Source organism: Macrotis lagotis, chromosome 4 (genome assembly GCF_037893015.1).
Source record: "Macrotis lagotis isolate mMagLag1 chromosome 4, bilby.v1.9.chrom.fasta, whole genome shotgun sequence".
Lineage (NCBI taxonomy): Eukaryota > Metazoa > Chordata > Mammalia > Peramelemorphia > Peramelidae > Macrotis > Macrotis lagotis.
Window position 1 is genome coordinate 10,806,635 of NC_133661.1, and position 21,819 is coordinate 10,828,453.

Consider the following 21,819-nt stretch of genomic DNA (forward strand, 5'->3'; position numbering starts at 1 on the left):
GAATGTTTAGGCTTGAGTAGCACCTCTAATATGAAGGCTTGTTGAGCCCTTTTCAGGGCTATTTCTCCATCGTTGGTGACCATCTCATTGACTCAACTCTCACCTTTGGCTCCAAAATCTGTAGCATGATCGATGACCACACCCTGGTAAAACCATCTCGACAGACTGGCTAAACCAGGTTAAAAGTAATTGATAGACATCAAACCCTTTAGTGAGATGGGGGGTGGTGTTGACCCCAAGTATGTGAAGACTTTCTTTGGTGGAATGAATGGAGAACAATTTACTCCAGTTGTCATGAAGGCAGCTGTGGTGTTCTTAGATTTTGGCCAGACGTTGAAGACATCAACATCATCCACTGATTTTCGAGTCATTCTCAATAGTTCTGACTTTTGTCCTGTCACTGAACTTTGGTTTTGAAAGAAAGAGTGAGGCTGAAGACTTTGTACAACATTGCCTCGCTTAAATCTCATTCATTTATAAGCCGAGATGAAAATAAGAACTTTTTGAAATCTGGAATTGCTAGACTGCCTTATTTTCCCCCTCCCCCCTCCATTGATTCACTTTATATTCTTGCCCACTTGTTCTTCCAGATGAATTTTATTAGTTTTTCCTAATTTTATGAAATAATAGGTGGTACAATGGAGACAGCACAGATCTTGGAGTCAGGAGTACGGGAGTTTGAATCTGACCCCAGACACTTGACACTTCCTAGCTGTGAGACCTGGAGCAATTCATTTAACCCTGATTGCCTCACATTCAGGACCATCTCCAGTCATCCTGATTCTTGTCTGGATTGAGATAATTCTGGAGGAGAAAATGAGATTGGTGACTTCTTAGCATAGCTCCCCTCACTCAAATCCAATTTACATGCTTATCTTGGCATCACCTTCCTGGTCTTCTACAAGAACAAAGGAAAAAACATCACCGTCACTGAATAAATAAATTAACTTAGGCAGAATTGTCATTTTTAGTAAAGTGGCTTGACATGAGCAATTAATATTTCTTGGTTGCTTATATCTGTCTTTATTTGTGTGCAAAGCATTTTGTAATTGTGTTCATGTTGTACCTGTGTTCGTTTTGGCAGATAGACTCCCAGGTATTTTATATTGCCAACAGTTATTTTATATAGAATTCCTCTTTCTAACTCCTTCTGCTGGGCTTTGTTACTAATATGGAGAAATGCTGATGATTTATTTGGGTTTGTTATATAATCTGCGACTTTGCTAAAGTTGTTCATTATTTCAGCTAGTTTTTTTTAATTGATTCTCTAGGGTTCTCTAAGCAGAGTATATCATATACAAAGAGTTACATTTTTCTTTTCTCAATGCCTATTTTTAATCTTCTAATTTCTTGTTCTTATTGCTAGAGCTACCATTTCTAGTACAGTTTTGAAAAATAGTGATGATAATGGACATCCTTGCTTCACCCCTGATCTTATTGGGAAGGTTTCTATATGATGCCCATTATAGATAAAGTTTGCTCTTGGTTTTAGATACATCCCACTCATCATGTTTGGGAAAACTCCCTTTTATACATATTTGTTAGGGTTTTTTTTTTTACACTAATGGATATGGTATTTTGCCAAGAGCTTTTCTGCATCTATGTAATCATGAGATTTTTTTGTTGTGGGTTATTTGTTCCCAATAAAGTCAATTATGCCAGTAGCTTTCCTAATATTGAACTAGTCCTGCATTTCTGGTATAAATCCTACCTGGTAATAGCATATGGTCTTCATGATATTTTGCTGTAATCTCCTCACTTGTATTTTATTTAAAAATTTTGCATTGATATTCATTAGGACAATTGGGCTTTAGGTTATTTCTCTGCTTTTAGTCTCCCTGAATGTTGCTTTTTGCCTTGATTCTCTTTTTTTGAACTTTGTAAAGCTGCAGTCTTGTTACCAAAAAAATAAAGAATGCTGTGGGCTTGTCATTGTCATTTGAGGATCAGACTAGCTAAGTCTGGAGGGGTGCATCAGAGGTCAGTGGCAGGAACCAAGAGCAAAATCACCATACCTAATGTACAGAGTGCTGGCCTTGGCATCTTAAGAGACCTGGGTTTGAATCTTATCTTAGACATTGAGGAGCTGTGTGACCCTGTGCAAGTTATGTCTTTTCTCTGAGCCTCAGTTTCCCTATCCGTAGGACCATAGACTTAGAGGTAGAAGAGATCTGAGAATCTACCAAGTCACCCTTATAGGGTTGTGGGGAGGAAGATCCTTTGTGATTCATCAAATGTTTTAGTAATGTGAAGAACAATAGTTAGGTGGAGGGAATGCCCGACCAGTAAACCCTGGATCTTTGCCATTTTAAATTAAGAAGGGCCTTCCTACAGCCTGGCCCCGAGGGGCCTCTGTGCTTCTGTGTTCTTCAGTCCCGCTTTGTAGACAGATCTGCTGCCCCAGTAACCCATGAGTAGCATAAGGTTTCTCTGAGGGACTTGAAAGATCATTGGAAATCCAAAACAATTCTGAAGGACTCATCTTTGAAAATTCTATCCTCCTCCAGAAAAACTACTGGTGGAGGGTCCTCCACTGGCCAATCATGCCCCAGAGGGGCAGCATCCCTCCTCTTCATGACTCTTCCCAAGCTCAACTCTGTGTAACCCCAGGCATTCTGTCCTCCAGGTCCCCGGCCAGTGGTTTTTCTACAGCATGGTCTGCTCGCAGATGCCAGTGATTGGGTCACGAATCCGGATAACAGCAGCCTGGGCTTCATCCTGGCCGATGCCGGTTATGACGTGTGGATGGGGAACAGCCGAGGAAACACCTGGTCTCGCAAACACATGACCCTTTCTGTTTCCCAGGAGGAGTTCTGGGCTTTCAGGTAGGTAAGGGGGAACCAGGGAGGGCCAATTCTGTGGGCTGGCCATGGAGGGTTCCTCCCCGAAGGAATTCTCTAGGAATGCACATCTTTTACTTCACGCAGACTGATGGCAATAGCTGAGGGTTCTCTGTTGAGGCAGTCTAGGAGATAGCATGTGTGAATTGCATAGGGTAGCTATGGGTTTGAATCCTGCTAAAACATTACCAGCTGTGTGACCTTGGGCATATGATGCCACCTCTGGGCCTTGATTTCCCCAGCTGTAAAGTAAGGATGTTAATACCTGTTGAACCTACCCTATAAGTTCAACATATACCATATAGGTTCAGTGGGGGGGTCTCCACTGAAAGAATGCTTACAAAGCATATGTGTCCAGTAGACATTTAATAGGTGTGTGACCTTGGGGAAGTCACTTGATGGTTGCCACATTTCCTCATTTGTAAAATGGGAACATTCCCTTCTCAGGGTTGTTGTGAGAATCCAATGAGAAAACAATGTAAAATGCTTAGCACAATATTAGATATTATTATTATTATTATTAAATTGTTTTGTAAGCTTCCAAGTTACTGTCACTATCATTATCTTTATTAGTATTTGTAATAGTGGTGGTGATGATGGTGATAGCCCTAGGGAATGATTAATAAATGAATAATGTGAATTGACTGCTTCCCATAAGTGAAAGAGCCTGGGCTTCACCTCTGGCTTCTCTGAGCCAGGTGATCCTACTTCCATGTCCCTTTCCCTCTCTGGGCTTCAGTTTTCTTCTCTGAACAATGTGGGAGTTGGACTCGATGACTGTCGGGATCCTTCCAGCTCTGGCTCCCACTCTCTCCTCCTTGAGGGGCAGGGACTGGCTGGAATTCCCTTGGGGTTGTTTTTGCTTTACTTTGTAGCTTTGACGAAATGGCAAAACACGACCTGCCTGCCGTGATCGACTATATCCTGAACAAGACTGGGCAAGAGCAATTGTACTATGTTGGCCATTCCCAAGGCACCACCATAGGTAGGTCCTGAAGAGTGATGCTTCTGAGTTCTCCATGGTGATCTCTGTGTTGAGTGATCCTGCCTGACAACAGCCTTCTCTGATTGTGCTGTGTATGTGTGTGTTCAGGTGTGCAGATGAGCGTGTTGTGTAAAGAAAAGTTTATGCTAGACTGTTTTTTTTTGTTTATGCAAGGTAATAGGGTTAAATGACTCACCCAAGGTCACACAGCTAGGTAATTATTAAATATCTGGGGCAATATTTGAACTCAGGTCCTCCTGACTCCAGGGCTGGGGCTCTATCCACTGTGCCACCTAGCTGCTCCACTAGACAGTGTTAATGGTCAAGACAAGGGCGGTCGGGTCTTGGGGCATTCATGTCCAATTATGAGATCCTTTCATCTCATAGAAGGGTTGAAGAATGGATTAGATAATTCCTTGGTGCTCTTCCAAGTGCCCCATTCAGATTTTTCTCTTTGAGTATAATGATCAATGTTTAAAATTAGTGCTCTTTAATGTATATTTGCTTGTTTGATTTTCATAACACTCCCATTTTACAGATGAGGAAAGTGATGAGGATAAATTCTTTGCCCAGTAACTTGACCTTAGAGAGATAATAAAGCTCTGGGCAGGGCTATTTCTCTCTCCAGGATGGGGTGGGAAAAGGGTGCTTTCCTTGGAGTCTGGCCAGACTTGGGCAGGGGGCATGGTTGTATCCTAGGCTTAGAGTCCTTGAACATTGACTTATGGGCAGATTTCCCCAAGCCCTGTGGCAGAATCTCTGTCCTGGGAAGGAAGGTCTGAGTGGGTGCCAGTAGACCCCATCCATGTTTGGGCTGCCTTTCTCTAAACTCAGTCAGGGGAAGATTGAACAGCCTCGACTCAGGCTTTGGGGCTGGAGTGGCCCAGAGAGTCCTGGGTTCCTTCCAGCTGATCTTGAGGCAACTTTGAGAACATGCACTTGACATGTCCTTCAGTGTCTGTTGAGTAGGAATCCACCCCTTGGGTCAATAGCAGGCATGGGGCCCGGCTTCGAGAGCTCTGCCCGACCTGGGATCTGGAAGTGCTCTTGTAGGACGACCATACTGAAGGGGGTCAGTGCAGCCTGTTCTCTGGGGAGGGTCACTGGGCAGAGACCTGAAATTCTGTTTTGTGTCCTCCTCTCCCCCAGCCTTCATCGCCTTCTCCACCTTGCCCCAGCTGGCCAAGAAGATCAAGATGTTTTTTGCCTTGGCTCCCGTGGCAACCATCAAGTTCAGTAGCAGCCCCATGACCAAACTGGCGAATTTGCCAGATGTGTTCTTTCAGGTAGGGAGCCTGGATAGAAAGAAAACTCGCGATGGGGACCTCCCGGGTCAGGAGGCCCAGCCCCCCCCCCCCCCAATTATACAGAGAAACAAACAGGCTCAGAGAGGGGAAATGCCTTAGGATCATAGGGACCTCAGAATACAAAGTTTTGTTTTGTTATTATATTGTGGTATGTCCTTTCTCAAGTGACAGGGTAGCTTCAGGGCCCTGATCTCCACGTTAGAGTTAAGAAATGGTCTGTGTTCTCTTGCCCCTAGTTCTGAGGGTAATGGGGGCTGATGTTCCTATCTGTATTCTGTGGAGCTATAAGAGAGACCTCTAGTCCAATGATGATGTTCAACTGTGTCTAATTCTTTGTGGCCCCTTTGGGGTTTTCTAGGCTATTTGTCATTTCCTTCTCCAGCTCATTTGACAGATGAGCAAACTGAGGTAAACAAGGTGAAGTGATTGCACAGCTAGAAAGCATCCGAGGCTGGATTTGAACCCAGGTCTTCCTGACTCCAGATTTGGTACCCTATCCACTGCCCCACCTGGCTGCCCTATTCTAATCGAACTCAGAGGCACTGTGGCTGATCTGAGCTCTGGGCCTCTCTTGGCTCTCCAGGTCCCTGGGCACCTCTGAGGTTTCTCCTTTCCACTGGGCAGCCACAAACTGTCTCCAGTCCAAGTTTTTAGTCTGCCCTTGCCCGGTCTGCTGAGGCCTACTAATCCTTTTTCAGGAGGTGTTGGCAATGACATTAAATCAGATTCAGGTGATAACTGGGCAGCCCAAAGCGGGGGATAGATGGAATACAAGCCCCAGAATGACAATAGGCAGGGCTTATGGGGCAGAATCCCCTTCTCTATGGTATCCCCCCCCAAAAGACCATTCAACCTCTGCCTAAAGGACCCCTCCAGGGAAGGGAGCTCTGAGGCCACCCCACCTCCCTCACTTTTGCAAAGCCCTAATCATTAACCTGAATCATGGTATCTCCCAGGCCTGGCTCCAGACTCCATTCTCTGAGGCCAATTCCTCTCATTCATGAGAGTCCATCACATCTGGCAGAAGGTTTCAGGTCTTCCTACCACTCCTTGGCCTCGTCTCAGATGGAAAAATCAATAAATATAGTTGATCTTGCATAATCCTGGGAACAACTCTTTGAGGAGGGACCTAAGATCGTCCTTATTTTTCAGGAAGCACAAAGCTACTATTTGTCTAAGGTGAAATTCAAACCCAGGTCATGCAGCAAGGACTCTGTCTCTACATATGGGCCCTTGTCATGCTGTGTCCCTCTGATTGTCCTCTTTGAAGATGGCCCAAACATAGTCAAAATCTTTATTTTCCTTGGGTGTTGTTTATTCTCTTTTTTTTCATCGAGTTAATGGTGGCTGCTTAGTATGATGAAGGGAAGACCAAAACAAAAAGAATTGATAGGAAAAGATATGTTTTCTAGAAGGTAAAGTCAACTTAGCCTGCTTCTCAGGGCAGAAGGAGGACCCAGGAGTGGACATTAGAGAGACAGGCTTGGGCTTATTCCATGAAAGAACTTTCTAAGAACCAGCAAGTGCAACCAGCATGGGACACATGGGGTTTTGTCCCAAGGTGCTAATATTCAGAGTGGAAACAGCATGACTTGAAAAGCCAAGGTCACTAACCAGCTGTGGAATCCTGGGGAACCTTGATTATTTCTTTCCAGCTGAAAATCTCTGACCCTTTCTTCAGGGGTCAGCAAGCCACACCTTTGGGGGCTTTGTGTGATAAATAGCTCTACGTCAACCCAATCCAATTGGCTTTGCCCCTTCCTAGTTATGGCTCTGATTTTTCTATGGGTGGTGGCGATGTCTGTCCGTCGGTCTCTAAGAAGACCTTGGCATCAGGGAGGTGTTGCCATGACAAACAAGTGAACTGGATTTGAGTGATGGGGGGGGGGGGCTGGGCTAAATCACCAATCCTACTTTCTCTTCTGGAGACATCTGGGTCCAGGGGCTGGATATGAAGCAGGATGACGAGATGTCCCTGGATATGAGGTTGGTGCAGTGGATAGAGTGGCAGCTCTGAGGACAGGAGGATCTGAGTTCGAACCTGGCCTCAGACACATCATACTTTCTAGCTGAATGAGCTTGAGCAAGTCCCTCATCTCTGGGGAAGATTCCCTCACCGCCATCAAAATGCCCTTTGCCATCAAAAAATGGCAGGGTGGTACTTGAAGGCCTCTGGGAGTCCTTGCCTGCTGCAGGTCTGTGAAGACTGCCCTGCGGACCCCTTGAAATGGGCCACCTGGATTTTTGTTTCTGTGCAGGACCTGTTTGGAATGAAGGAATTTCTCCCCCAAAATAGTATTTTGAAGTGGCTGGGGACCCACGTATGCAGTCATGTGATTCTGAAGGAACTCTGTGGGAACCTCCTCTTTGTCCTCTGTGGCTTCAATGAACGGAACCTGAATATGGTATTGACTGAGTGTTTTCCAGCTCCTTCCCGTCCTCCTCTCTTTGGGTCTCTTCCTTCCTTCTTCCTCTCCTCTTTCCCCTTCCTCCTTCTCTTTCTGCTTCTCCTCCTCTCTTTTCCCTTCCTTTCCTTTTCTCCTTTCCTTCCCTCCTTCCCCTCTGCTCTTCATTCCTCACTGTATACCTCCTTTTTTTTGGGGGGGGGGGACAAAACTGGCCTCAGTCCTTGAATTCTGAAGTCCTTGGTTCCCCTCAGAAGTAAAACAACTGATAATTAGGTTGAAGGCAAATCAGTAATTACCCTTGCCCTGTTCTCTCAGCTCTTCCCATTGCTGTCAGCCTGGGAGTAGGGGAAAGGGAAGGGCGTGGGTCCATTTAACTGGATGATTCTTGGGTGCTGCCTTGGGGATGGTTCTTTCAGCCTTTCACATGATGGCAAGTCTGGCATGTTAGCACAGAGTAAATGTGGCTGGAGGAGTGGGGTGGCCTGAAGACAGGAGAACCAGTCATGGAACCTGGCCCCCAACCTCAGATCTGCCCCTTAGGATTCTATGCCAGGCCTGGAAGGAATCTCAGATATCATCAAGTTCATCCTCATTTTACAGATGAGGAGACAGGCCCAGCAAGGACCAACATGCCCAAGATGATTCAGAGTGGAGCAAACAGTTTACCTCCTGTCTCCTTTGCTCCCCATTATCACATCCTCCTCTTTGGGCAGGTCCCTTTCTTGGAGGGCCTGTTTCCTCATTACAAAATGAAAGATTTTTGGGGTCAGGAGATTCTGGGAAGTGCTGATGTACCCAAGTCTGAGAGTTTTCTTCGGTGACTGCCACCCTTTCCAAGCAGGGCCCCCGTGGCTTGGGGAGTCGGCCCTCCCCTAGGACTCTGGTCTCATTCTTTCCTTTCCTTGTATTGCAGTCTCGAGTGGACATATACAGCACCCACAATCCTGCTGGAACGTCTGTGCAGGACATGTTACACTGGAGTCAGGTAGGGGCAGGTTGGGGGGGTGGCTCGTTGCCTCGAAGGTGGGGGAGGTGGCACGTTCCATGGACACAGTCTTGGGACTGGAGTCAGAAAATAACTTCAGTGGCCGAGTCACTTCCTGTCTCTGTGCCTCAGTTTCCTCCTCTGTAGGGTGAAGGGCTTGGAGGAGGACCTGACTGGCACTAGACTCTCTACCCTCCCATCCTGGATTCCCAGGAACTGTCGCTTCCCACTGTCTTTTCCTGTTTCTAGTAACTTCAGCATCATTCTTCTTGTGAAGTGGTGAGCCACCTGTCTCCTCTTGGCTCCACGCTGCTCATAAATAATAGAGGTGATTCCAGGTCAGCCAGCAAGGAGCCTCTGCTGATTCTACATTGAAGATCAAACAGTAGCTCTTGGGGAGAGAGGGGGCTGAGAGTTGGGGGCCTGGGTCTGCATTTTACCTCTGCTTTCTTGATTCCTTATATGTGACTTGGACAAGGGGATGAAACTCTCAGGGCCTCTAGACTCAGGCATCTCCTGGGCCCCCTTCCTCTTGTCCTGTGATTCATTGGTAATCCTTTGGTCTGTAGGTAGTATGGTATCTTCAGAATGGGCTTTTAATAAATGTTTGGGAGATGAAGGACGGGAAATATGGATCTGAACTCAGATTCAGATCATGTTTCTGCTATTTGTGCAATCTTGGACCTCAGTTTCCCCATTTATAAAGAAGAAATTGGACTAGAAGGGGCCTCTCCCACCAGCTCTGGAGCTATGAGCATGGTGGGAGTAATTGAATGGACCCAGTAGTAGTGCCTGGTGTTCTTCAAAGAATCACATATGTAATTTCTTATGTACTCACCGTAGTCCTGGGGAAGGTGAATTCCTTGAGCATAGGGACTGGTTTTGCTTCTTTTTATTTGCATTCCTCATATCTTGGTCTGTGCCTTCACACTGTAGGTGGTCGATAAGTGCCTGTTGGATTGGATTGGAGGGGCAGTGAAGTCTAGTGGTAAGAGTGGTGGACTTGCCTTTGGAAAACTCGGGTTGAATCCCAGCTCTACAGCTTCCTCCTATGTGGGTGACCATGGCCAGGCCCCTCTTGAAAAGTAGGAATGAGAATAATAATCATAATAATAAAATGGGCCCTTGCTACTTCCTCCCTTGCCATATCATGTGGGGAAGGAGCTTTGCCAAGGTTAGTCTGTATGGTACCCTCTGTCACTGAGCTAACAGTGAAACCAAGGAAGTGCCCTGGTCATTGGGGGTTCCAGTCTTTATCCAGTGTTTCTAGGAGTAACTGCTGGGTTCAATAACTTGTTTCTAGTAGATGGGATCTAGGGATGGGACCAATCCTCAGTTCTACTACACACACAGTCCCTATGTTCCTGATTTTCCAGAACCCTCTAACATTGAACATTTTGGGCTTCAGTGGAGTATAGATTTTCCCGATGACTGGATTCTCCCAGAATTCTCTTTTTTATGGATTCTGGCATCAGATTGAGGGTGAGTCTGAAGCTGGCATCATGAGAAATGTTTGGCGAGGAGTTACATTTAAAAAAAATTTTGGCAAATAGTATTTTTTCCCCCAATTACATGGAAAGATAATTTTCAAATATTCATTCTTTTTAATTTTTAAAAATATCTTTTTATTTTATTTTTTCCAATTACATGCAAAGATTGTTTTCACCATTCATCTTTTTGTAAGCTTTTAAGTTCCATGTTTTTCCTATCACCCTCCCTTCTCTCTCTCTTCCCATGGCAGGAAGTAATCTGATATAGGTTGTAAAAATACAGTGATGTTTAACATATTTCCATATTAGTCATTTTGTGAAAGACAAATCAGAACTAAAGGGGGGGGGACCATAAAACACATTTTAAAAAGTGAAAATAGTATTCTTTGCTCTGCATTCAGACTGCTCAGTTTTTTCTCTGGATGTGGAAGACATTTTCCATCAGTATCAGTCTTTTAGAATTGTCCTTGATCTCTGAACTCCTGAGAGGAGCAAAGTCTGTCAATAGTTGATCATCTCACAATGTTGCTTTAACATATACAGTGTTTTGGTTCTGCTCACTTCACTCAGCATCAGTTCATGCAAGTCTTTTCATGCTTCTCTAAAGTTTGCCTGTTCATGATTTCTTACAGAACAATAGTAATCCATCATCTTCACAGAACATAATTTGTTCAGCCATTCCCCAATGGATGGGCATCCCCTCAATTTCCAATTCTTTGCCACTACAAAAATAGTTGCTATAAATATTTTTGTACATATGGATCTCTCCCTCTTTTATGATCTCTTTGGGATTCAGACCTAATAGTGGTATTTCTGAATCAGAGGATACGCACAGTTTTATTGCCCTTTGGGTATGGTTCCAAATTGCACTCCCACAACAGTGCATTAATTCCCAATTTTCCCATATCCCCATCAATATGGACCATTTCCCTTTTATGTCATTTTAGTCAATCTGATAGTTGTGAAGTGGTACCTCAGAGTTGTTTTAATTTTCAGCATTCATTCTTTTTTTTTTTTGACAAGACAATGGAGTTAAGTGACTTGCCCAAAGTCACATAGGTAATTATTAAGTGTCTGAGGCCGGATTTGAACTCAGGTCCTCCTGACTTCAGTGCTGGTGCTCTATCCACTGCACCACCTAAGTGCCCCACATTCATTCTTTATAAGATTTTGTTTCAAATTTTTTCTTTCCTTCCTTCCCTCCCTCCCTCCCATTCCTCCTTCTCCCCAAGACAGCAAGTAATGTGATATAGGTGATACATCTGCCATCACGCTCCTGTTCATCATTTCTTAGAGCTCAGTAGTACTCCATAGCATTCATATACCGTAGCTTGTTCAGCCAGTCCTCGATTGGTGGGCATTCCCTCAATTTCCAATCCTTTGTCACCACAAAAAGAGCTGCTGTAAATATTTTTGTACATGTGAGTCTTTCCCTCTTTTAAAGTGATTTCTTTGGTATACAGACCTAGTAGTGTTATTGTTGAATCAAAGGGTATGCACAGTTTGATTGCCCTTTGGATATAGCTGCCCTTCTCTCCAGAACAGTTGGATCAGTTCAAAACTCTACCAACAATGCATTAATGTCCCAATTTTTCCCTATCCCCTCCAGTATTAATCATTTTCCTTTTCTGTCATATTATTCAATCTGATAGTTGGAATGGAGTTGTTTTAATTTGCATTTCTCTATTCAATAGTAATTTGAAGCATTTTTTCATATGACCATAAATAGCTTTAATTTCTTCATCTGAAAACTGCCTGTTTATATCCCTTGATCATTTAGTAATTGGGGAATGACTTGTATTCTTATTAATTTGACTCAGTTCTCTATATATTTTAGAAATGAAGCCTTTATTAGAAACATTGGCCATAAAATTTGTTGTTTTGTTGGTTTTGTTTGTGCAAAATCTTTTCAATTTAATGTAATCAGAATTATCCATTTTGCATTTCATAATATTCTCTACTTCATGGTTGGTAATACATGCTTCCTTTCTAGGAGTTAAATTTCAGCTAGTCCCTGTCCCACATCTGCTGCCCATAGCATAAACTAGAAGGAATGAGAATGAGAGCCAGATAGCTTGGGTCACTGGAAACCCCACCCTTGGGTGGACCCAGGCAGTCAAGAACAGCTCTATTCATGAGTTATTGAGACTCTTCTGTGATTGATTTTCCTGTGTCTGTTTGGGAATGTGACCACAGTCTTGTCTGTGTCCAGTCATGGACATGGCCAGTTTGTTTGGACTCTGCCAGTCCCCTTAGGGGGTTTAATTTCTGCAGAGTTGAGTGGGGTGATCACTTTTGTTTTTCCTAAGTATATCAGTGAAAAGCTCCTATCCATCCAGCACCCAGACCGCTGGGTATGGTATTGTCATTTGACTTACTGAGGGCCTTGCCATCTCTCCCATGTCTCAGCCTGATGACTTCCAGGCCTCTGTGACCATTTTCCTATTGACTTTTCTTTTCTTTTTTTTTTTTTTTTTTTGTTGTTGTTGCAAGGCAATGGGGTTAAGAGACTTAAAGTCACACAGCTAGGTAATTATTAAGTGTCTGAGGCTGAATTTGAACTCAGGTCCTCCTGACTTCAGGACCAGTGCTCTATCCACTGTGCCACCCAGCTGCCCTTACTGACTTTTATTAAATATATTATGTGGCCTTGGGGATCTGGGCCTGTCTGCTGTTAAATTTTATATCCCTATCCTTGGCACCTAGGGAGCAGCCTAGTTTGCAGAGCACTGGGCTTGGGGTAAAGAAGAAATGAGTTCAGATCCAGCCTCAGAAACTTCCTATGTAACCCTGGCTAAATTTCTTAAGTGCTTTGCTACATTTTCCTCAACTGTAAAACGAGAATAATAACAGCCTCCTTGTAGGGTTCTTGGCAATATCAAGCGAGATAATGTTTGTAATGTGCTTAATAGTGACTGGTTTACAAAAGGTGTTAAATAAATGCTTATTTTTGTAAAGTGTTTTCCAGCAGCTGGCATACAGTAGGCACTAAGTAAATGCATAGTTTCATACCCTTTAAATTAATGCATTTTCTTTATGCCACTTACAAGCATTTATCAGGTGTTTACATAACAAGCACTGTGCTAAACCCTCCAGGAGCTTACAGTCTAATGAAGGAGATAATATGGAAAAACAGAGGTTTGTACCAAATGCAGACAGAGGCTAAGGAGTGTTGCCCTCTCCATTCAGCTCTTTAGGATTTCTGGGAAATTGTGCATTTGCTCAGTCAGCAAGCATTTAGGAGGCCAGGTTTGTGCCAAACACTAATGGGGGCCCTGCCCTCAGGGAGCTTCCATTCTGTTCACAGAGAAGGAAAACCAAGATGTGGAAGGTAAATCCTTCTAGAATATTTGGGCCAGGGAGGACTCTTAAGTCTAAGGGGACTAGGAGAGGCTTCTTGGAGGAGCCACTGATTGAACTGAGCCCTCCATTGGATGGAGGGATGGGAAGAGGTGGTCTGGAAGGGAAAGGAATGGGGATGGGAGAGGGGAGGCTGTGCCTGAGCAAGTGAGAAGTCCAGCTTGGTTATACTGGAGAGTTCATGCAAAAGAACAGTGACCCAGGAAACCCAACTGGGAAGGGCGGCTTGCTCTCCCTGAGGAGGGCAGTGATGGTGGCAGACCTTCACCTGAAGGAAATGATCATTGTGGCAGCTTGGGGGAGAGTGGATTGAATAGGGTTCGAGAAACTTGGAGCCAGGGGAGCCCATTCATTATGCAGCTGTTAACATAGCTCAAGTAAGAGGCACATGGACCAACATGAAAGAACCTAGAAGATGGTGACCAGAAGCCAGTCTAGCTATCATGGGCAGTTTCTGGAAATTTGTTCTTGTGGTTGTTGAATTCTTTCCTTCTACATTGTGGCTGAGATCAGGGAATTTCCTGGATTACAGGTTGCCCTGCTGGAGGGCACCTTCTGAGGGATGACCGGTGGTCATGGTCTTTCGTCATCAGTGATATGTTGCAACCTGACCTTGGATAGAAGTGGCATCTGGGGAATGCTGAAGAGTCACATTCAACTTTGCTGGTTTTTTCTCAAATTATAGTGACTTACAGTATTAGTGAGCTAGCCAGTGCAAATACAGCCTCTGACAGGGCAATAGAGGTGGATTCCCAGAAGCTGGACCCCAAAGCGATCCCTGGGGCCTCCAGCGTGATTTTGGGCTGACACTACCCAGGGTTAAGGTTAGATGGTGTCCCTGATGCAGTCTTTGCTGAGCTCCTGGGGCTTAGGGTGTTCTAGACTACTGCTCATTTGGAAAACACAAATGGATGTGGGTCATAGTGAGTTATGATAATATACTGTTTGACTAGAGAAAAATACACAGGCCTCATTGCAAATAGGAAAAGAAGTGGGATTTTTAATTCTGAAGAGAACCATTAAAAAGTAACAATAAATGCTGACTTTAGGTCCCTAGAGAACAGATAATGAAGTACATTTTCTTTTGCTTGGTGGAAAGGTGGGGGACCAGGGGTACAGAATGTTGCCTGTACTGGTGATATGTTGCTGTTACTCATTGTTACAAAGGAAGGTTTTCTATGGGGAGTGAATGAGGAAATGGAAGAAGAGAAAGAAATGTTGTAGTGAGGTCAATGAGAATTAATTAAATGGCTACTTATGCCAGAGGCCGGGCTCGGCAATGTGAGCAAACAAGACAATCAGCTCCTGCCCTCAAGCAGCTTACATTCTAAGGGGAGAAGACAAACACCTAAAGGAGAGATGCACATCAGGAAGGAGAGAAGGAAGTATCCAACAGAGGAGACGATGGGGAGGAAAATCTGGAGGGAAGCGCAGTGAGGAACAGAGGCACGGCAGCAGCTGACCTGGCTATTCCTGAAAATGGAGGCTCCAGGAGGAACTGGCCAACTGGCGAAAGCCGGACAGGTCTTTCTTGGGAAGAAGGCCGCTGGGGAATGGTGGGGACAGTTCATTGGATCAGACATCTAGAAGTGGGAGGAACCTCAGAGGCCAGCAGGTTCAGCTCCTTGAGGACAGACCTTCTTTTACATTTGCCTTTACTTCTAGGACCTGGTCTTTATTAAATACTTGGTTTTTTAAAATTTTTTTTGGTTTTTGTTTTTGCAAGGCAGTGGGGTTAAGTGACTTGCCCAAGGCCACACAGCTAGGTCATTATTAAGTGTCTGAGGTCATATTTGAACTCAGATCCTCCTGACTCCAGGGCTGGTGCTCTATTCACTGCACCACCTAGCTGCCCTTATTAAATACTTGTTGATGGATTGTTGAAATGTATTCTGTTGCTGTATTAGCTTCTAATGCATCAGTGACTTCTTTCTAACCTTTTATCTTAAATTCTGATTGTTTAGGTTTTCAGATCTGGAATGCTTGAAGCCTATGACTGGGGAAGCCGAGATAAGAATTTCTTTCACTATAATCAGGTAAGGGTCCTGGAGCTGATATGATCCTGGGGGTTTCTTGGTGGGTGTGGAGAATGGGTTGTAATCTGGTACACTAGTAGGAAGTGATGGGATGCAGTTGGCAGCTTTTTTGCTTTGCTCATCACATCGAAGGTTAGAGGTGCCCGTTGAGGCTCCCCTTCCTTTCTGTCCTCCCCACTCCAACAGACCATGGTGAGCATCTTTGAATTTCAATGCCATCTGTCCATGGTGGGCTTGCATTCTTCCAGCTCCTCCATCAGTTTTGACCAAACTAAATTGAAAACATGTGATTCTTGGTTTAATGTAACTTGAAAAAAATTGATGACTTAAAAATGGTTTTTCCTTCTCTACCCTTCCCCATCCCTCCCTAGACTAAGCCTCCTCTCTATCAAATTAAGGACATGCTGGTCCCAACAGCCCTTTGGAGTGGGAGCCACGACTGGCTGGCAGACACCAAGGATGTAGGCCTCTTACTAACTCAGATCACCAATCTCGTGTACCATAAAAATATTCCAGAGTGGGAACATTTGGATTTCATCTGGGGTCTCGATGCCCCAGAGAAACTCTATAATGAGATCCTGGACTTGATGAAGAAGTATGACTGAAGCCTCGCAGAGGAGTCGCAGCTCAGACCATTGGTGGTGGGCCATGGCAATCATTGTATTGTTTTTATCTTATCGATTTACACTTTCCCAAAGCTTTTTCTACATTGAGGTCAGAGGCTCCATTATCTGGTTCATTCTGACTCTACTCTCCCACACACTCATGGTCTTGTCTACATGGCTTTTCAATTGGCCTGGAGATAGCAAGTCAGTGTCTCAGGAAAGATAGCCCTGCTCAGAAGCCTTCTAGAATTTGAGATCTAGAAGGGGTATTGGAGCTCATGAGGAAGCTGAGGCTCAGAGGTGAAGCCATTAACCTAGATAGAGTTCTTTTGGCAATTTTAACACTTCACAAATTGGGGTGAAGGTTCCCTCCCCAGTTCCCCAGTCCCAGGCTTCTATGTTGTTTATTGGAAAAGTTTACAGATGGGTTTCAGGGCACACGCTGCTAGAGTTTAGAGCCTTTACACTCTCATATTTCTGGATGAGGACCCCTCTGACATTGTCAACAAGGCCCCTAAGGCACTGGAGAAACTTAGGGGTCCAAAAGCTACATTTGATTTTCCCTTACATTGGTGGTTGTGCCACTGGGACATGACATTCCTCTTGGAAACCCTTTGATCTCGATTCTGCCCTCTAAGCCAAATCTAAGTCAAGCCTTCCAGAACTTAGAGACAGCTACCATCTTCTCACCACCCTCCTAATCCCCAAGTCCCCCACTCCCAAGTCTTCTCTTAATCAAGCTAAAAATCCCCAACTCTTTCAAGAGAGAGTCAGTGCAGCCTATTGGGCAGAGTGCTTTACTTCAAGACCTTACCACCTGGGGCTGAATCCCAGTTTTTATTCTTATTAGTTGTGTGACCCTGGGCAGATCATTTAACCTCTCTCTCCATAAGTCAGTAGACTTCTGACCTTCATTGGCTTTGTGACCCTAGGCAAGTCACTTAACAGCAGAATCTCAGTTTACTTACCTATAAAATTTTCACTCTAAATCTGTGGTCCTGTTTGGTCACCAACTTTCGCCACCTTTTAAACAAGAAAATGGATGAAATGGCAGTTACCTTCCCCCCAAAGTGAGTGCCCCTCGTGGTTACAGACATTTCTGATATCATGGTTGGCAGATGTCAGTTATACTTCCTAGACTTGGACAAGTGTCTCATTCACCTCAAATGGCCTTGGACTAACTTAAAAGTTATTTTTTTGAGTAGCTTGAAGACTAAAATAACTGGATTGCTTGTGCCTAATACCCTAGAAGTGTGAGGCTTGGGACTCTGCTGGTTTAGGGGCCCCGCATGCTGTGAAGAAGGTGCCTACTTTTCAATACTTTGTTGAAATCCTGAGCAACATTCATCCCCTCTTTGTTCCTCTTCCCTTTCTCCCCAAGAAAGGATTTCCCCTCCCCCCATGACCCCCCTCCCCACCTTGTCCTGGAACTCAGTACAGCTTGGAAGCAGCCACTGCTGGCTTTCGCTTTCTTTGTCCTTTCAAAATGACCATGGGAATTGCCAACTTAAACTCAGGGAGTCCTAGCCTTTGAATCTTTTCATTTTAGCTGTATCAATGATTTTTATTACTTTTGATTTACCCACATTTGTGTGTATGTATGATATGAATAACCAGAACATGGGGACTTTGATACTTCTAATAATTTCCTCCTTGAATTAAAGACTTGACTACAATTTAGAATACTAGGTTATAATGCAAATTGGGAGGACCCCCACATGTGTAAAGGTTATTTTGATAATGGCAGGTTTAAAGTTGGAAAAAAATGTATCCAATAAAATCGAATGACTTACAAAGTAGTACAGAAGTTGTCTTTTTTTGGGGGGGGGGAGCGTTGGATATTTATAAAACTGTCTTCTCTATTGCTTCTGTACTCTATTAAGAAAAAAGGGATAGTGTTCATGTCCAGCATTGGGGGTACCCACATGTGGGAAGCAGATGTTCTCGTAAAGAAAGAGCTAGAGGTTTCAGTGGACTGCAAGCTCAGCATGAATGACCTGGGTGAGAGAGTCAGAATCTTAGACCACATTAAATATCTGATTTGGAGTCAGGAAGATACCTTTAAATATCCCATATTAACTAAGTGACCTTGGGAAAATCCCTCAAACTTTTTGGGTATCAAAACTGATAGTTTTTGCAAGGCAGTGGGGTTAAGTGGCTTGCCCAAGGCCACACAGCTAGGTCATTATGAAGTGTCTGAGGTCGAGGTTTCAGTTTCTTCATCTATAACTGAAGGGTGTTAGATTACAGGCCATTGGAGATCCCTTCTGGATCCATGAAAACGATAATAGTATACATTAGGTGCCTACTCTTTGTGAGGTTCTGGACTAAGCACTTTAGAAAGATCTTGGTTGACCTTCATAGTCACTTTTATTATTGTTCTCTTAGCTCTAGACTTTAGAGAAGGAAGAGTTGAGAGGCCAGATTTGGCCTAACCTGGGGTCCTAGGACCAGCTTCCTGGGGTGACCCTGGAGGGCGGGAGCCTGGGGAGAGGAGACCTGGGGAAAGGCCCCGTGTCCTCTCATCCATCATCTGCATGTGTGACTGCCTTGTAACTCTCTCCCCTCTAGGCTTGAGTTCCAAAGGGGGGACCCAGTACTGGAAGAAGGGCTTGAAGGTCGGGGTTTGAGGTGCACTAGTTGTCGCAACTCAACCTGACCCCATGTTCGAATGGTGACAGAAGATGGTGACCCCTCAAGGGTTTTTTTAGTTTTTATTCTAAACTTTCCATTTCTATACACATAGCAGAAAACCCTAAGAGGATTGAATCTGAAAATGAATTTCCTATTACTGACCTAAAAAAAAAAACCTATATGATAATTCCATGATTTCTAAACTGACCCACTCACCTGTGCTTTCTCCTGATCACATCTGTGTGGACTTAAAAAAACCGTTCTTTTCACTAAAATATTTTTTAAGTTAAAATTTCAAAGGCCTTTTCTTTTGGGGGACATTTCTATTGCTAGGCTCCCTCCCACAAATGAGAGAAAAAAGAAACCTTGCAACAAATTAGGATAGTCAAGGAAAATGAATGCTCCAATGGATATTTCTCTCTCCCTTTGTGTTCATCCCTCATTGGTCTTCTGGCTATTACTTTGATCAGAATTCTAAAGTCTTTCAAAGCTTTCCAGTGTTGCCATCCTTTAATACATTGTTGTGTTTCTGTTAACTTTGGTCTGCATCAGTACATGCTTCCCAGGATTCTCTAGCATTGGCTCTAGCCATTTCTTATGGTACAATGACGTTTCATTATATTCCTCATCTGCTCCCCAGGTGACAGGCAAGAAGCCCTGGGTAGTCCGGTCTTTGTTTCCCCTTTTAATTTCCTGCCTCGGGATCAGGAAGTTGATTTTGTTGGTAGTTCTTCACATCCCATCATTCTCCTGTTTCTTAACTCTAATCCTCCCTCCCCATTCATTCGTGCTTGATTTTGGGTTGAATCTGACACATTTCTTTGTTTTTGTGCCCAGCTCTCTTTCCTCTATTCCAGAGAAGTGGGATTCTTCAAATTTCTTTGCCCTCAAGTAGTTCCATCATAGTTGTTTCCTCTTTTCATTTACCCCATTTGTGAGAAAGAACACATCATCCCTCCTTCCTACCTTACTGCATCCCTTTTTAAAAAATCCGTTCTCTTTTGCCCTTCCTTAAACCCTCAGAACCATCCACCCTCCCCCCTATTTCTACTTTCTCAACTCACCTGACGACATTATATATTTTTTAGGTTTTTGCAAGGCAACGGGGTTAAGTGGCTTGCCCAAGGCCACACAGCTAGGTCATTATGAAGTGTCTGAGACCAGATTTGAACCCAGGTCCTCCTGAGTCCAGGGCCGGTGCTCTAAGGAACACTTGTTTCTTTTTCCCTGTTAGAATGTTAATTCCTTCCAATTGCTCCAATGAATGGACTCTAGTTGTTCTGAGTTTATATTTCAAATTTTCTACTTAGCTCTGATCTTGTAATCAAAAAGGCCATTTAAGGCGTTCATTTAACAGACTGAGGGGCTGAGGGTATAGGGGCCGCAGAGGCAGTGAACATCAGAGGCTGTCTAGGCCCAGATTTCAGCAAGAGGACCTGTCCTCCGCCTCCCTCCCCATCACACTGCTTCATTGACCTGTTTGGGAGAGCTTGGTTGACCTTCATGGTCACTTTTATTACTGTTCTCTTAGCTCTAGAGGTCAACCGAGGGAGCTTGGTCATAATGGGATCTGGATCAGGAACTAAAATTGGGCAAAATGATTTTTGGCGTTCCTTTGGGCTATTTGAGGTAAAAGAATTCATTTTAAAATTGTGCACCTCTCCCAGACACTTGGAATATACAGGCTACCCTGGATAATTAGGGCCCTGAAATACAAAAGGTGCCAGTTGCTTTTCCCCCCAGTGGTCCTCATGTGCGTGTCTCTCCATTTCTATGCTCCCTGTGTGTCTACTCTCCCCAATAGCACTATATGTATTTGTGAAAGCGTGCCCCAGGGTCATTGAGGGAGGAATGCTTTATACTTGTGTTCATGCCATATTATTTCAATAAGTGCCTTTCTTTTGAACTTATTATTCTTTTTGGGAGTGCTAAAGCAAATGGGAACATAACAGTGAGGACTCATGAGCTATAGTTTAGGATTTCGAATCCATGGAATACCTGAATCCCAAGTATATTGTTCTTCCAGAGGGGTCAATCTGCTCATCTGAATATTTTACTTCTGCCAGACATTGCCTAGGGATGGTGGATTTTTTTTTTTTAGGTTTTTGCAAGGCAATGGGGTTATGTGGCTTGCCCATGGCCACACAGCTAGGTCATTATTAAGTGTCTGAGACCGAATTTGAACCCAGGTACTCCTGACTCCAGGGCCAGCGCACTATCCACTGCACCACCTAGCCACCCCTAGGATGGTGAATTTTTTTTAGATTTTTATTTTTTGGTAGTTTCTTTCAGAGATCTGTTTATTTCCTCATACATTCTTGGCTCCTGAGGCTGTACCTGGTCCTTGATGCAAATGAGAAGGTATATAGTCAGACTTATCTAAGTGCAAAAATAAAATGAAGCCATCAAATCAGTATTAGAGAAACAAAAGTCTTGCTCCTTACTATGGCCCTCTGTTTTTCTTTTGCTCCAATTGAATTAAATTCAATTTCGTTTGACAAGCATTAATTAAAACCCTCACGCAGATAGGCTTCTTCATTCTATCATAGATGTCTTCACTTTTCATTATAGAGGGTGACTCCCATCCAAGTCTATAAATCACAGGGCAAGTGTGGACCTGCCTTGGGAGAGGGAGTGTCCTCATTCCAATGAAATCAGAGGTCTGGCCTCCACTGTCAAAGGAGTGTAGAGACTCAGCAGAAAGAACTCCTAGCACATCTGAGCTAGTGCAAAACTGAACAATGATCTCTGTGATACAACATTAATTAGAAAGGGCAATCCTACCTTTGCTCAAAGACCTCTAGGGATGGGGGAGCTCACTGCCTCCCAAGGCAGCTACTTCTAGAAAGCCTGAATTGGTAGAGAGTTGGTCTGGGTACTTAGCCCCAAGCTTAAATCTAAACCTCTTGCAGTATCTACTCATTGCTTGGAGGCTGAGACAAAGAACCTTACTCCTTTTCCAGGTGTCAGCCCTTCAGATTTTTGAAGACGGTTTTTATGTTAACACGCCGTCTCCTCCATCTTCAGTCTTTTCTTTGGGCAAAGTCTTCCCAGTTCCTTCCACCAGTCCTCCTATGGTGTGGGAAAGTGAAGAAGTGGTTCTCCTGTGCTGCCTCTATGTTAGCCACTTTATAATTATTACCTCATTGGATTCTTATAATCTTTTCAG

The 21,819-nt window shown here is 44.0% G+C and overlaps 1 protein-coding gene across 2 annotated transcripts in view; it reads left to right on the plus strand.

The window, feature by feature from the left end:
* The window catches only part of LOC141520594 (lysosomal acid lipase/cholesteryl ester hydrolase-like), a 36,752-nt gene extending 18,922 nt beyond the window's left edge, over window positions 1-17,830 (plus strand). For both annotated transcript variants that reach the window (XM_074232233.1, XM_074232232.1), the window contains exons 4-10: window positions 2,627-2,825; window positions 3,716-3,825; window positions 4,975-5,111; window positions 7,391-7,537; window positions 8,454-8,525; window positions 15,340-15,411; window positions 15,783-17,830. In XM_074232233.1, coding sequence (XP_074088334.1) covers window positions 2,627-2,825; window positions 3,716-3,825; window positions 4,975-5,111; window positions 7,391-7,537; window positions 8,454-8,525; window positions 15,340-15,411; window positions 15,783-16,016 — 971 coding nt within the window. In that variant the 3' untranslated portion in view covers window positions 16,017-17,830. The remainder of the gene's footprint in view (window positions 1-2,626; window positions 2,826-3,715; window positions 3,826-4,974; window positions 5,112-7,390; window positions 7,538-8,453; window positions 8,526-15,339; window positions 15,412-15,782) is intronic.
* Window positions 17,831-21,819: the final 3,989 nt, after the last annotated feature.